Source organism: Pseudophryne corroboree, chromosome 1, assembly GCF_028390025.1.
Source record: "Pseudophryne corroboree isolate aPseCor3 chromosome 1, aPseCor3.hap2, whole genome shotgun sequence".
Taxonomy (NCBI): Eukaryota; Metazoa; Chordata; class Amphibia; order Anura; family Myobatrachidae; genus Pseudophryne; species Pseudophryne corroboree.
Window position 1 is genome coordinate 508,663,599 of NC_086444.1, and position 13,937 is coordinate 508,677,535.

The 13,937-nt window shown below is 45.2% G+C and overlaps 1 protein-coding gene across 3 annotated transcripts in view; it reads left to right on the forward strand.

Annotated features, from left to right (window-relative positions):
* The window catches only part of TRPM3 (transient receptor potential cation channel subfamily M member 3), a 694,734-nt gene that overhangs the window by 316,666 nt on the left and 364,131 nt on the right, over positions 1-13,937 (forward strand). For all 3 annotated transcript variants that reach the window (XM_063913891.1, XM_063913889.1, XM_063913890.1), the window contains exon 6: positions 5,738-5,909. In XM_063913891.1, the coding sequence (XP_063769961.1) occupies positions 5,738-5,909 (172 nt within the window). The remainder of the gene's footprint in view (positions 1-5,737; positions 5,910-13,937) is intronic.

The following is a 13,937-nucleotide window of genomic DNA, read 5'->3' on the forward strand; positions in this document are numbered from 1 at the left end:
CATTTTCTGATTTTATGTACAGGTACAGATTTATATCCATATTTTATGGGCAGAATTTATTGATGTAACCTATAGTAATTGTGTACCAAATCTAAGGATCAAGTGGAGAAATTATGATTAGTTTATAATAGCTCAGAAGTTCACAAACTAAGACCTCAAGGCACCTGCACAGAAGTTGCATTTTTTCATATTTTGGAATGAGCAGGGTCTGGCAACACCTACCCCGTTGACCACACCTCTTCTCATTACCGAGGCCGGGCAGAGCTGTCGGCGCCCCTGGCTTTGAGAACCGAGTTTGGGAACCACTGGTTTAGCTTTAATGGTTTGGAAAATCGCTTGGCTGTATGTGACATTTGTATTTCCCTAGGCAAGTGTGAGTGATTGTGTTTTTTAGAGCAGTACAGAAAAGTAAAAGCCCCCTTGCTGCAGTTACAGAAAATTCTCACTTCATAAAGATGACAAAATTAAACCAAATTAAGTCTCTTAATAAATACACATAATAGAAAATAGATTTAATTACACATGCCTTTTGATTGGTCTTTGTCTGTCCTCCTTTTAATTTTTTTCTCTGTGTCTCTCCTCAGCCTCTTGTATGTTATATAAGCGTATCCATGCTACTTGTTGGCTACCCCAAGTATGTTGTCCTTCTTCACCATATCTGCTCCCCATGTCTCTGATATGCTTTTCAATGTCTGCTCTCCATGTCTCTTACATGCCTATTTCATGTTGTAACCTCGCCGCCCCTCTCTCTAACTTTTCACACAATTTGGTAATTATTTATTTTGTGAATAGCGCCTGTGAGTGTATATATATTTTTTTCCAGCTGAATAGACTTTACAGTTCCAGGGTTCCGTGCTCTGGTGAACTGAGGGCCAGATTAAGGTAGGGGTGATGGGCAGTCGTCCCGGGGCCACCACACAGACCTGTGTAAAGTCAGTCAGACAGCACATTTTGCAGAAGGAGTCCCTTCTAGCGGCTCAGTTATTCGGCCTCTGAGGATGTCATAAGTGTAGAGTGAGTCTCGCAGGGTAGCGATGTAAATCTTGATGAGACAGTGACCCGTAAGCCAGTTGCATCTGTTGTGGTGTGGCTGCGCACTGTCCCTGTCCATGCTGCAGAGTCCAGGTAAGACTCCACGATGCAATGCAGTGGGTTTGTGCATGCTCATGAGTTGCCATCACTATTACTTGTGAGGGCCCCCACAAATTCATTGCCCCTGGGACCCCACCAGCCTTAGGCCCTGAGTGAACCCATAAGGAGTACCTTCTCTGTATAGTCCCAGGTACTGCAGCGCTGCTCATTAAAGTCCAGCTTCTTAAGCTTCAGCTTTTCCTCCCTGGGGTCTAGGTTTCAATATCCTTGGACCAAATTCAGCTTAGAGTCAGTCCCAGACCCGAAACCACGCCCTGGAATTGCCAAGATTTAAACATTAGAATTCACACAGACTGTACAGTGCCAGTATCAAAATTGTACTAGACACCTTGGCTTCCTAATGGACAGTAAAGTGGATCTTCAGCAGCTACATAGGGGAGATGTATCAAACCTGCCAGAGAGATAAAGTGGAGTAATTGCCCATAGCAACCAATCAGCCCAGAATAAAAAATGCCAGAAACTGGTTGGTTGATACGGACTACTTCTCCACTTTATCGCTCTTGAAGGTCCCCCATAGTGTCCAAGAAGTGAGAGCAATTACAGCTGGTAGTTGCAGATTGCAGATAAGGACCCAGGTGGTGGCAGTAGTTACCCCCTATAATTGTGTGCAGTTCACACTCGCGGTTAGTGTTTGTCTGGCTTAGTCTTGCTTAGTCAAACATCACCATTAGAAGTAGTGAGTGATGACTAGTTGCTAAAATTAGTAAAACTAAAAAAGCTTGGTGATGGGAAATTGTAAACCATCCCATCAGAAATGCCTTGGACCCATGTCTTTTTTATGCTTTCACATTGGAGTAGAGAAGGTACTTTTGTAGCACAGGATCTACCAATAGAATTCTTTACGATTACTCGGCCGATCGGGTTAGCACTCCCGATGAGCTGAGCAGTGTGCCCACAGCTTGACCTGTCAGCCATCAGCGAGCCCCGTACACACTGTGGTAGAAATAGCTCAGTGTGTACGGGATTCTATGGGATCGGGAGGTCGGCCGACATATATTAGATAGCACATAAAATGACCTCCTGTCCCCAGCTGTTGCATTCATTTATAGGCCAACACTCCTGCAATACTACTGCATAGGCATACACACCTATACACACACCTTGGCCCTTTCACCCGATATCGGGTGATTGGCTGATATTTGTATAGATGTGTAACCAGACACAGGGGTCTATTTACTAAGCCTTAGATGGAGATAAAGTGGATGGAGATAAAGTAATAAATAGCCAATCAGCTACTAACTGTCATGTCACAGGCTGGGTTTGAAAAATGACAGTTCCAATTGGCTGGTACTTTATCTCCGCCCACTTTATGTCCATCCATGGCTTAGTAAACAGACCCCTAAGAGAACATAATGTTGCCACTCTGATCTTACAGCTTCCCTTCTCTGCACTATAAAGACACTACTTGAGAAAAGTTAGCATAAATAATCCCGAAGAAACAAGGCATTGTACCCATGAAATAGTGACGTGCGATGAGTTGAGGCAGGTAAGGCAGAGCCTTTCCTGTCATACTCCAGTACATAGGGGGTCATTCTGTCCCGATCGCTCGCTGCAGTTTATCGCAGCGCAGCGGTCGGGTCGGAATTGCGCATGCGCCGGTGCCGCAGTGCGCAGGCGCATGCCAGACGGCCGAAGGCCGTCATTTCAGGCAGACAGAGGCAGGGGCGGTCGCTGGGAGGGAGGGAGGGGGCGGCCCGGTGGCGTTTGGTCGCCGTTATGGGGGCGTAGTCCGGCCAACGCAGGCATGGCCGGACCGTGCGGGGGGCGGGCCGCAGCAGCTGCGTTACGTCACACGCAGCCGCTGCATGACGAGGAGCGATGAGTAGCTCCCGGCCAGCACGCTAAATCTGCGCTGGCCACGAGCTACTCCTAAACTTCAAAAGCATCGCCTCTGTGCGATGCTTTTGCACTTCTGCGGGGGGTGCCGGCACTGACATGTGGGGCGGGATAGCCCTGTGCTGGTCGTCCCCCCGCATATCTATTGCCATGATCATAGCCCTGCAAAATTTTGCAGGGCTACGATCAACTCAGAATAACCCCCATAAAGTATATGAAAAATACAAAGAATATATTATACGTATCTTCTTTGTTTTATTCTAATAATTTCTATAGTCAAAACTGTGCAGTAAAAAGGGTATGGCAAGTGAAGCAGTGCCTCCCCACCTACCTTTACCACACATCTCTTATCAAAACAGCAATATATAGTGCTGCACCTGTGTATATTGCCCAGGGCTGCCATCAAAAATTGTGGGTCCCGGGACTGATATAGATGGAACAACCCCCCCACCCCTACCCCACAAAAAATAATAATAATAATAATAATAATATAAATATTATATAATGTAATTCCTGTGCACATACCCCTGACACCATATTAGGCCCTATGCCACAGTACCTGCTCATTGTCAGGGGTTCTGCTCATTGCCAGGGGTTCTGCTCATTGTCAGGGATTCTGATCGTTGTCAGGGGATCCCCCCTACCTGGCTGCCAAGTTCAAACTATTGACTGCTATGGGCCCCCATTCGCTGCTCATGATGCCCATTGCGTCAGTGCAGCAGACACTCAGTATTCCATATGGAATACTATTGAAAATGTCCCTCACACAGTGTCCGCTGCCTCATCTAGCATTTTTAATAACTGTCTCTATCGGTGGTGGCGGCCATTTTGGGAGGGACATTTTCAATAGCACTCCATACGGAATACTAAGTGTCTACTACACTGGTGCGGTGGGTGACAGGCAGACAGGTGACGGGCGATGGTTCCTCCCCCACTGGGGGAGGAACGGGGGTCCATAGCAGGGTTACAGAAATATCGGCGGGCGATATGAGCGGCCCAGGTCCTCCCCTCATTGTCAGAGTGACTGGGCCGGGGACAATTGAAGGCACAGTGGCCCTGATAATGCCCACATGAACCCTTGGGCTCATATAGTATGTGTAAATCTGGCTCTGGTACAAGCCATTGCCTCATCAGCCATTTATATCACCGCACGTCCCTGCCATGAAATTCTAAGAAGTGCTATTGACTATTTCAATTGGTAGAATCTGCGTCAAAAAAGGATATTCCCTATTTCAAATTCACCACGAAAGAGTCTGGAACTCTCTCCTTCCTTTAAAAAAAGGCAGCAATCACTACCTTTAGATTGACTTATCTCCTTCAGTGAGAGGGCGCGGTTCTCTTACTTCATATGCTATTACCCGTCTACTTCCCATGTCTCTTATTTATTTTCGATATCTGTTTTGCATATTATTTGTATGCTCTCCATGTTTTCTGTGTGCTTACCTTGTTGTCTACATATGTCTTGTGTAGTTTCCCATGGCTGCTAACAATTCTCTGTTGTTCTGTTACCACTGTCATCTGCAGAAATGTAAAACACCAACTCCTCTTCTGCCAACAGCACGGCACGCTGTGTAATATGCTTTTCAGGCTGTGAATTCTTGCAAGAGTAATGTGAAATGACAATATAGCACAGTGCTTCCGATTTTACTATGTAAAAAGCTTCTACACTTTGCTTTAAACCTTTTACACACAGCTTATACTTTATTTGGGCCAGATTGTGTACCTAATTAATATGCAAGCCTTGTGGCATGTTGCACATCAGTCCCTTCCCCTCCATAAAATCCCCAAGTCCATGGGTTTTTTATAACGAAATATAAAAAAATAAAATCAATGATTTGCCCATGTACATGCATGGTGCTATTCTTTATATGCAACCTGTGCATGTAACCATCCTAATAAACAGGTGAATGAATCAGTGGGTTTTAACTGATATTTGTTATTTCAGATATTAGTTTACTGTAATCACTGACATAATTTTACCATTGGGATGCAGCCAATTAACCTACAATCAAAATCCCGATGATCAAAATACTGCCAACCATTGACCGACAGTCAGAATACCGACAAGGCCAAAATACCGACATTGTCAAAATTCCAACATTTAAAACACAGACAAGGTCAAAATACTGACATTTAAAATGTCGACAGGTCAAAAAGTCGACATACGTTTTTCATGATTTCTTCATTGAAACCAACTTCTTTATACTGTACAATCCCAGTGGACCTGGAGGGGGGATATAATAGTGTGCCGAGTGCAGCGAGGCACCGTGCCCGAAGCATGGCGAGCACAGCGAGGGGACACGGTACACTTGGTGTCCATGTAGACCTATGTCGACATACACACCCAAAAAATGAAAAACTCTGTCGACTTTTTGACCTGTCAACCTTTTAAATGTTGGTATTTTGACCTTGTCAGTATTTTAAATGTCAGTATTTTGACATTGTCGGTATTTTGACTGTCAGTCAATTGTTGTCGGGATTTTGATTGTAGGTATTTAATACTAAACCCATACCATTGTACTAGCATGAGGCTAAGGCACTTCACAGTTACTGTCTACCGACTATAAGATGCTTGCCGCCTGATCTACACACCACATACCCCTGTCAGCCTCTCACTGAATTGTTTCATGGCTCATTGAGCACTGGCCATCATACATTGCTTCTCTCTGTATAGTGGAGAGAAGATGTCACAGTAATGGGATAAATGCCTTTCATTGTTTTATTCTTTATCTTGTATGTATTCTTAAAGGTTGTTCGGCCATATCAGACCATGTCCAATCCCATGAGTAAACTGACAGTTCTGAACAGTATGCATTCACATTTCATTCTTGCTGACAACGGGACAACTGGCAAGTATGGCGCAGAAGTCAAACTACGGCGACAACTGGAAAAACACATCTCCCTGCAGAAAATTAATACAAGTAAGCTAGTGCTTGTTCTGTGATTTATCCCTTGCTAGGGCTACTTCATACTTGTTTTCCCATGTGCAAATCATTTCCTTATCGTACATAAAAACAAGTGAGTAAATTTAGGAATGTATCCACATGTGCAACCTTCCTAGTGTGGTGTGGGCACAAAGTTCAATTAGTTATGCAGTTTTCATGTAAGACATCATAGGGTAACATTGCATGGTTTGGTGTAGGATGACACCAAGGGGTAAATTTACTAAGATGGGAGTTCTGTTTAAGATGGGATGTTGCCCATAGCAACCAATACAATTTTACTTCTCATTTATCTAGCACCTTCTAGAAGATAATACCTGGAATCTGATTGGTTGCTGTGGGCAACATCCCATCTTAAATAGAACTCTTGTCTTAGTAAATTTACCCCCATGTGTTCGATTAAACAAATAGAGCAAATTATATCACAGACCAAAAATGTCCCGAATACTGTAGTATGCAGAAAAATAGAAGGCAAGTCCACCTTCAGATGATTTATAAGAAGCCTCCTTTTGTAGTGCACTTGGGAACAAGTAACTGTGCACCTTGGCAAATCTATGTTGCCCTACAGATAGGGCAGGTTTTAAAATGTGCAGAGAGATTTAGGTTTGGGAGGGGCGTGTCCTAGCCCGGATCTAAATTCATACTTGCCTACTTTCCTGAAAGTTGTGGGAAACTCCCAGTCTTTGAGGAAGCCCCTGCACCCCCAGAAGAGCAGGTAGATCTCCGGAATCCTGCCTACACCCTAGTAAAGTGGGCAGAATGGAGAGATAATCACTGCCATTCGCGTGTCCATGGGGGGAAGCTAAAATGATACAAATCTCATAATTTTATCCCCATCATCATCCCACAGACTCGTGAATTGTGGTGTTTTCCCAAGGTGGGGGTGGGGCCTGATGATGTCAGAGCCCAGCCCCCTGAAGTTCCCTGTAGCTTCTCCTCTCATGGCTTCTCCTGTAGAGGAGAAATGAAAAGTAGGTAAGTATATCTAAATAAATAAAAAATGAAGCTTCCCGGTATTCGTAGGCTACTGTACATGCAAAAGAAATAAATATATTTGCACCGCTTGCTTTGCAACATGGGTTGTCCATGTACACAGTTGCTTGCTCTTTTTTGCTTTACTCCCACCTCAGAATCAGGCCTTTATGCATTAAGGAGCTAATTCAGTAAGGATAGCAAATTCTGCTAATCAGCAGAATTTGCTATGCTTTTCCTAGCACGCTGGGGGTACTGGAAGCCTCCTGCCGGCACAGCTTGGTTGTGCCCGCAGGAGACCCGTTGCCTTCTCCCTGATCACAGTGGCTGCTAGTTACGTCACGCAGCCGATGTGATCATGCCCCCGTTCATCTGACTACGCCCCGTTCGCGTCACACGGCCCCCGCAACACTCCGTCTCCTCCCTGGAAATGGAGCATTGCCGCCCCCCCATCCCTCCCACTCGCCTCTGCCTGATTGACTGGCAGGGGCGATCGCATTTTTTGCTCCACCCCCCCCCCCCATGCACAGGACGGGAGCAGCGCATGCACCTGCGGGAGATTGTAAAAATTCCGGTTGGATTGCGATTTGCGATCCAACCTGAATTAGCCCCTAAATGCATGATAGAGAACTCATCAAATGGTAGGGATTGCTGCAGCTATGCGGTCTTCTTTTTGCATGCTTCAAAACTCTATTGTTCAGGGATTTCAAATGTGAAGGAGAGCACATCTAGTGCAATACCATTTTTTACATAGAAACATTATTTTAATGTCACATTTACAAGAAATATATATAAACGCAGCAATAAAATACACTATGAGCCGTATGTAACTCAGAATTTTTTTTAAAGGGGCAATCACTTACAAGGCAAAACCATGCCTTGTAAGTGATTGCCCCTTTAAAAAAAAAAGTCTGAGTTTGGCCGTCATCCCGCACAGCTGCTGAACTCGGGCGTCATTACATCTGGCCCTATATGGGCAAAAGTCAGTGGACCCCACCCCCCGGCACAAGCAAAATGGTATGCTCCTGCAGCAAACACATGTTTGTGAAGGTATAAAACAAGTATAGGGGCACTCAGTAGATAATTTGCTAACATAGTGGCTTGCCGGAAGGAGCTATTTGAGTTTCAAAAGGGGATCATCGGAGGCTGCGCGGTGTCATGTTTAGGGGTTATGCTGGCCTAGTATACAGAAATTCTGCAACCCGGATGGACTGGCCAGCTCAGAGTCCAGATCTAAACCTCACTGAGAATCTCTGGGATGAATTGGAGTGATGGCTACCTTCTAAACCCTCTCAACCTTCTTCAGTGTCGCAGTTGGTCACTGTACTTAAGGCGGAATGGCAAAACATACCCCCTGCTGTTGTCCAGGATCTTGTGGACAGTTTGCCAAGAAGGGTGTCTGCAGTTATCACTGCACGTGGTGGACCTAGTAAAATACTGACTTCAATAAAATCTAGTTGATTAATTTGCTGTTAGTGTCCAATCACTTTTGTCTACATAATGTATAAACTTGTAATTACAGATGTAGCCACACTTATAAAGCCTGAGGAATGGCTGCATGGGCACAACTGCTGCGTCTAGACGTGCGTGCACCTTAGTATGCCGAGCTGTGCCTTAGTACGTCACACATGTATTCCTTTGGGCGCGCATACTTAGATGCACCCGCGCGTCCTGGTTGTGGGCACACTTGCCACGCCTGGCTTGCCGCGAATACGGCAAGATACAGAGATGAGCTTGGCTACATCTGTTTATCCAAAATCAGATTCACAATAGAAAATAAATGGCTCCTAACAGATGGGAATGAACTAATCAAATTTCCGATGTCCGTCTGAGTGGTGGTCTGTACTTTTCAACCAATGCATTTGAGGTGTCATCATACATTAAACCAAACAATATTACTTTACGATGTCTCACATTTCATATTTTTGCATGAAAACTGCGTAAGAATTGAACTTTGTGTCCACTCCATACTAGGTAGGCTGCTAGTGCGGATAAACTGCGGTGTGCAACCCTGATTTACTTTTTTTTTTTATGCAGTATATTCTGTTGTTGGTATATATTGGTAATTCCAGAGTACTGTTAGTGAACTGTATATAACGCCGGATGAATCCCATAACTATTATTTATGTTTCTCATCATCATTTATTTGCTGTTTAATTAATAGTAATGTATGATAACTGAGCTTTTTAGGCTGTATATTGCATTGATTTAACACTTGAGAATCACAGATTTCACTCTAGGACAGCCGTGGCCAACCTGTGGCTCTTGAGCCGCATGCGGCTCTTTCTTTATTCAAATGTGGCTCCTGACATGACCACAACAGATCCGTAAACTGCTGCACTCCAGCCAGACAGGCAGCAGCACTATGGGGGCTGAGAACTGAGGGAGCCGGATACTAGAGGTGAGACACCCACTGGCAAACAGAGGACACATAAGGGGCTGCTGCAATGGCACAAGGTGTGTGGGGGGGAGCTGTAGTGACACATGAGGGTCCTGGCAGGAGTGACACAGGAGAGTGCTGGCAGGAATGACTCATGGGGGAGCTGGATGGAGTGACATGGGTGTGTGCTAGCAGGAGTGACACTTAAGGGAGCTGGCTGGAGTGACATATGGGGGAATTGAAGTGTATTATGTGAATCTGGCTTTTTCAGTATATTTTATGTGGATCTTTCTTCCTCAATTATTTTATGTGGAAGTGGCTTTTTAAATGTATTTTATACCAGGGGAGTGGCCTAGCAGGCACAAGGAAACACCCCATTTTTGTATACTTGCCTTCGGCTCGAAGCCGGCTCTTTGACGTACCTAATAAGATTTTTTGCTCTTTGCCTTTGACTGGTTGGCCACCCTTGCTCTAGGAGATTAGTTCAATGAGTTTGTAAGTTGCTCACCAGTGGAAGATTTTGTATCCATAAACACACATAGGAGTCCTGCGTAGAAGCTGCTCTGTAATAAATACTGAAACAAGGATAGTATGTGATATGTTTTTACACGAACCTCTAGTAGCTATCTGCTCAGAGCTCACCATCCCTGAATACATTTGTCTTGGGATTTAGGCTATGTAGCTCATTACTATATTTTGCCTTCTGTAATTGATTATCACAATTGTCAAATGTACTGTATATTGTATTATGGGAGTATGAGGAAAAATACCTCCCTCACTATTGTTTGTATCTTCTTGTTTTAGTAGCTGCAAACATTAACAAGCACTAACACATTAACAGAAACATTCTGACAAACTGACCCATTGTTCTAAATAGACTATGAAATTGGTATCAGTAATTGATCCTATGCATAGGCCATGTTCTAATGCCGGAAGATAGTAGAAGATCTCCAAAGGAGGCCTGTCCCACCTCTGCTTACTTGTAACACTATGTAAGCACTAGCATATTTAGAATGGGTGCAAGGTGTGCAGTGCAGGGGCACTGTAATGTGGCACAATATGAAATGGAGGCACTATAGTGTGGTATAATAGGAACTGGGGCACTGTAACATGGCAAAATTTTAACTGGGGACACTATGTCATAGGGGCATATTCAATTCCTGTAGGATCCTTTCCGATGGAAAGGATCCGAAAGGTCAGTATTCAATGAGCGTCCAAATCCGACTGTCAGATTTGGCCATTCCCGACAACTATCACAAGTTCCTGGGGAGGCAGACACCACTCATACCCCATGCTGTCATCTATTTCTGACCTGTCTTGTGGTCGTGTCCTCTAATGCTGAGTGCCGGTGTCCCATCCTTGCTGATACTGTCCCGTTGTTTGCTGTCACTGACCTGCTCCTCTCCTCACCCGTCCCCGATCCTCTCCTCACCCATCCCCACTCCTCTCCTCACCCGTCCACGCTCCTCTCCTCGCCCGTCCACGCTCCTCTCCTCTCCCGTCCACGCTCCTCTCCTACCTGTCCCCGCTCGCCCTCATGACATGTCCCCGCTCCCCCGTCTCATCTCCCCGGTTCTGACAATTGTTGGAACTGGGGCCAAAACTTGTCGGATTTGGCCACGAAACACGTGGATCCGTGGCTAATCCGCCGATCCACATATTTGCCGACTTGTCAGAAAGGATTGAATAGGTCGGAACAGTTTCCATCCTAAAAAAGTCGGAAATTGCCGTCTTTTCCGACAAGACGGCAGTTTCTGAATACAATTGAATACCCCCCATAATGTGTATTGGGGATACTGTGTGCCATAATGTGTAATGGCAGCCCTGCAATGTGACCTGATGTAAACTAGCGAACTATGATGGTTCATAAAGTTACCACTACTATGCAGCTTAAAATTAAGTAGGGCACTACTTTAGTTTAGCAAATGAACTAGGGCACTATTAAAATTAAAATGAACAACTGCTGCAGAGAGGTTACACGACTGACTGTGCTCAATACTTCTGCTACCCTATTGCCTTCCTTTACAACACTGAAACATTCACCACTTACTGTTTATTCAGTAAAATACTGGCAGCTATGCTTCTTCTCCTGTGCAACCTGCAGAACACTTTGCTTTTTCCATCAATATATTTTTGCAAACCCAAATCTATCTACAGAACCTCATATATGTGCACCTGTTCCCTCACCATTACTTCTGCCCTTCCTCGCATAATTTCCTCTTTCCACTGGACAATCTCAACCAACTATAAACATGTACTGATTACACTCACTCATCCTTCTCTCATTATAATGATTTATAAAACCTTGTTTACTATTGTTTCTGCATATATTACTGTGTATATTACCTTGATCCTGCATACATTCCTGTTATCTACTTCCAAACGCAGTTACCCCAGTAGTTGCACTACTTATCTCTACATATTTTCACTCTTTACTGTAACAAGTTGAACAATTGAAACATGAAAAATAGACACAATGGGGTAAATTTACTAAGATTCGTATTTTCCCGTTTCAGGTCAAAGTTCAATCACGAATGACATCGAAAGTGTAAAACTGCAACTTTTTGAATTTGTTACGATGGATTTACTAAGCTGTCGTATTCGGGTTTTTCTTTTCTTCCGATGTCGATGTCATTCGTGTTTTTTTTGTGTTTTTTACGGCAGTGATTAGCAAAACACTGCCGACTTTTTTACAATTAATCTCGGCCGGATCTGTGTGATCCGTGCTGGGGTTCTATTATTTTTTTTTTTTTTTAATTAAACACTGTAAAATTTAAAAAAAAAATTGCGTGGGGTCCCCCCTCCTAAGCATAACCAGCCTCGGGCTCTTTGAGCCGATCCTGGTTGCCGAAATATGGGGAAAAAAATGACAGGGGTTCCCCCATATTTAAGCAACCAGCATCGGGCTCTGCGCCTGGTCCTGGTTCCAAAAATACGGGGGACAAAAAGAGTAGGGGTCCCCCGTATTTTTAAAACCAGCACCGGGCTCCACTAGCTGGACAGATAATGCCACAGCCGGGGGTCACTTTTATATAGTGCCCTGCGGCCGTGGCATCAAAAATCCATCTAGTCACCCCTGGCCGGGGTACCCTGGGGGAGTGGGGACCCCTTCAATCAAGGGGTCCCCCCCCCAGCCACCCAAGGGCCAGGGGTGAAGCCCGAGGCTGTCCCCCCCCATCCAATGGGTTGCGGATGGGGAGGCTGATAGCCTTTGTTGTAAAAGAAAAGATATTGTTTTTAGTAGCAGTACTACAAGGCCCAGCAAGCCTCCCCCGCATGCTGGTACTTGGAGAACCACAAGTACCAGCATGCGACGGAAAAACGGGCCCGCTGGTACCTGTAGTACTACTACTAAAAAAATACCCAAAAAAAGACAAGACACACACACCGTGAAAGTATAATTTTATTACATACATACACACATACATACATACATACTTACCTTAAGTTCCCACGCAGGTCGGTCCTCTTCTCCAGTAGAATCCAAGGGGTACCTGTTGAAGAAATTATACTCACGAGATCCAGGGGTCCAGGCTCCTCGGGAAATCCAGGGGTAATCCACGTACTTGAAAAAAATAACAAAACGGTGTCCCGACCACGAACTGAAAGGGGACCCATGTTTGCACATGGGTCACCTTTCCACGAATGCCAGAAACCCACTTTGACTTCTGTCTAAGTGGGTTTCTTCAGCCAATCAGGGAGCGCCACGTTGTAGCACTCTCCTGATCAGCTGTGTGCTCCTGTCCTCACTGACAGGCAGCACACGGCAGTGTTACAATGTAGCGCCTATGCGCTACATTGTAACCAATGATGGGAACTTTCTGCCCTGCGGTTGACCTAAAGTGACGTCACCGCTGAGCAGAAAGTTCCCAGCATTGGTTACAATGTAGCGCATAGGCGCTACATTGTAACACTGCCGTGTGCTGCCTGTCAGTGAGGACAGGAGCACACAGCTGATCAGGAGAGTGCTACAACGTGGCGCTCCCTGATTGGCTGAAGAAACCCACTTAGACAGAAGTCAAAGTGGGTTTCTGGCATTCGTGGAAAGGTGACCTATGTGCAAACATGGGTCCCCTTTCAGTTCGTGGTCGGGACACCGTTTTGTTATTTTTTTCAAGTACGTGGATTACCCCTGGATTTCCCGAGGAGCCTGGACCCCTGGATCTCGTGAGTATAATTTCTTCAACAGGTACCCCTTGGATTCTACTGGAGAAGAGGACCGACCTGCGTGGGAACTTAAGGTAAGTATGTATGTATGTGTGTATGTATGTATGTAATAAAATTATACTTTCACGGTGTGTGTGTCTTGTCTTTTTTTGGGTATTTTTTTAGTAGTAGTACTACAGGTACCAGCGGGCCCGTTTTTCCGTCGCATGCTGGTACTTGTGGCTCTCCAAGTACCAGCATGCGGGGGAGGCTTGCTGGGCCTTGTAGTACTGCTACTAAAAACAATATCTTTTCTTTTACAACAAAGGCTATCAGCCTCCCCATCCGCAGCCCATTGGATGGGGGGGACAGCCTCGGGCTTCACCCCTGGCCCTTGGGTGGCTGGGGGGGGGGACCCCTTGATTGAAGGGGTCCCCACTCCCCCAGGGTACCCCGGCCAGGAGTGACTAGTTGGATTTTTGATGCCACGGCCGCAGGGCACTATATAA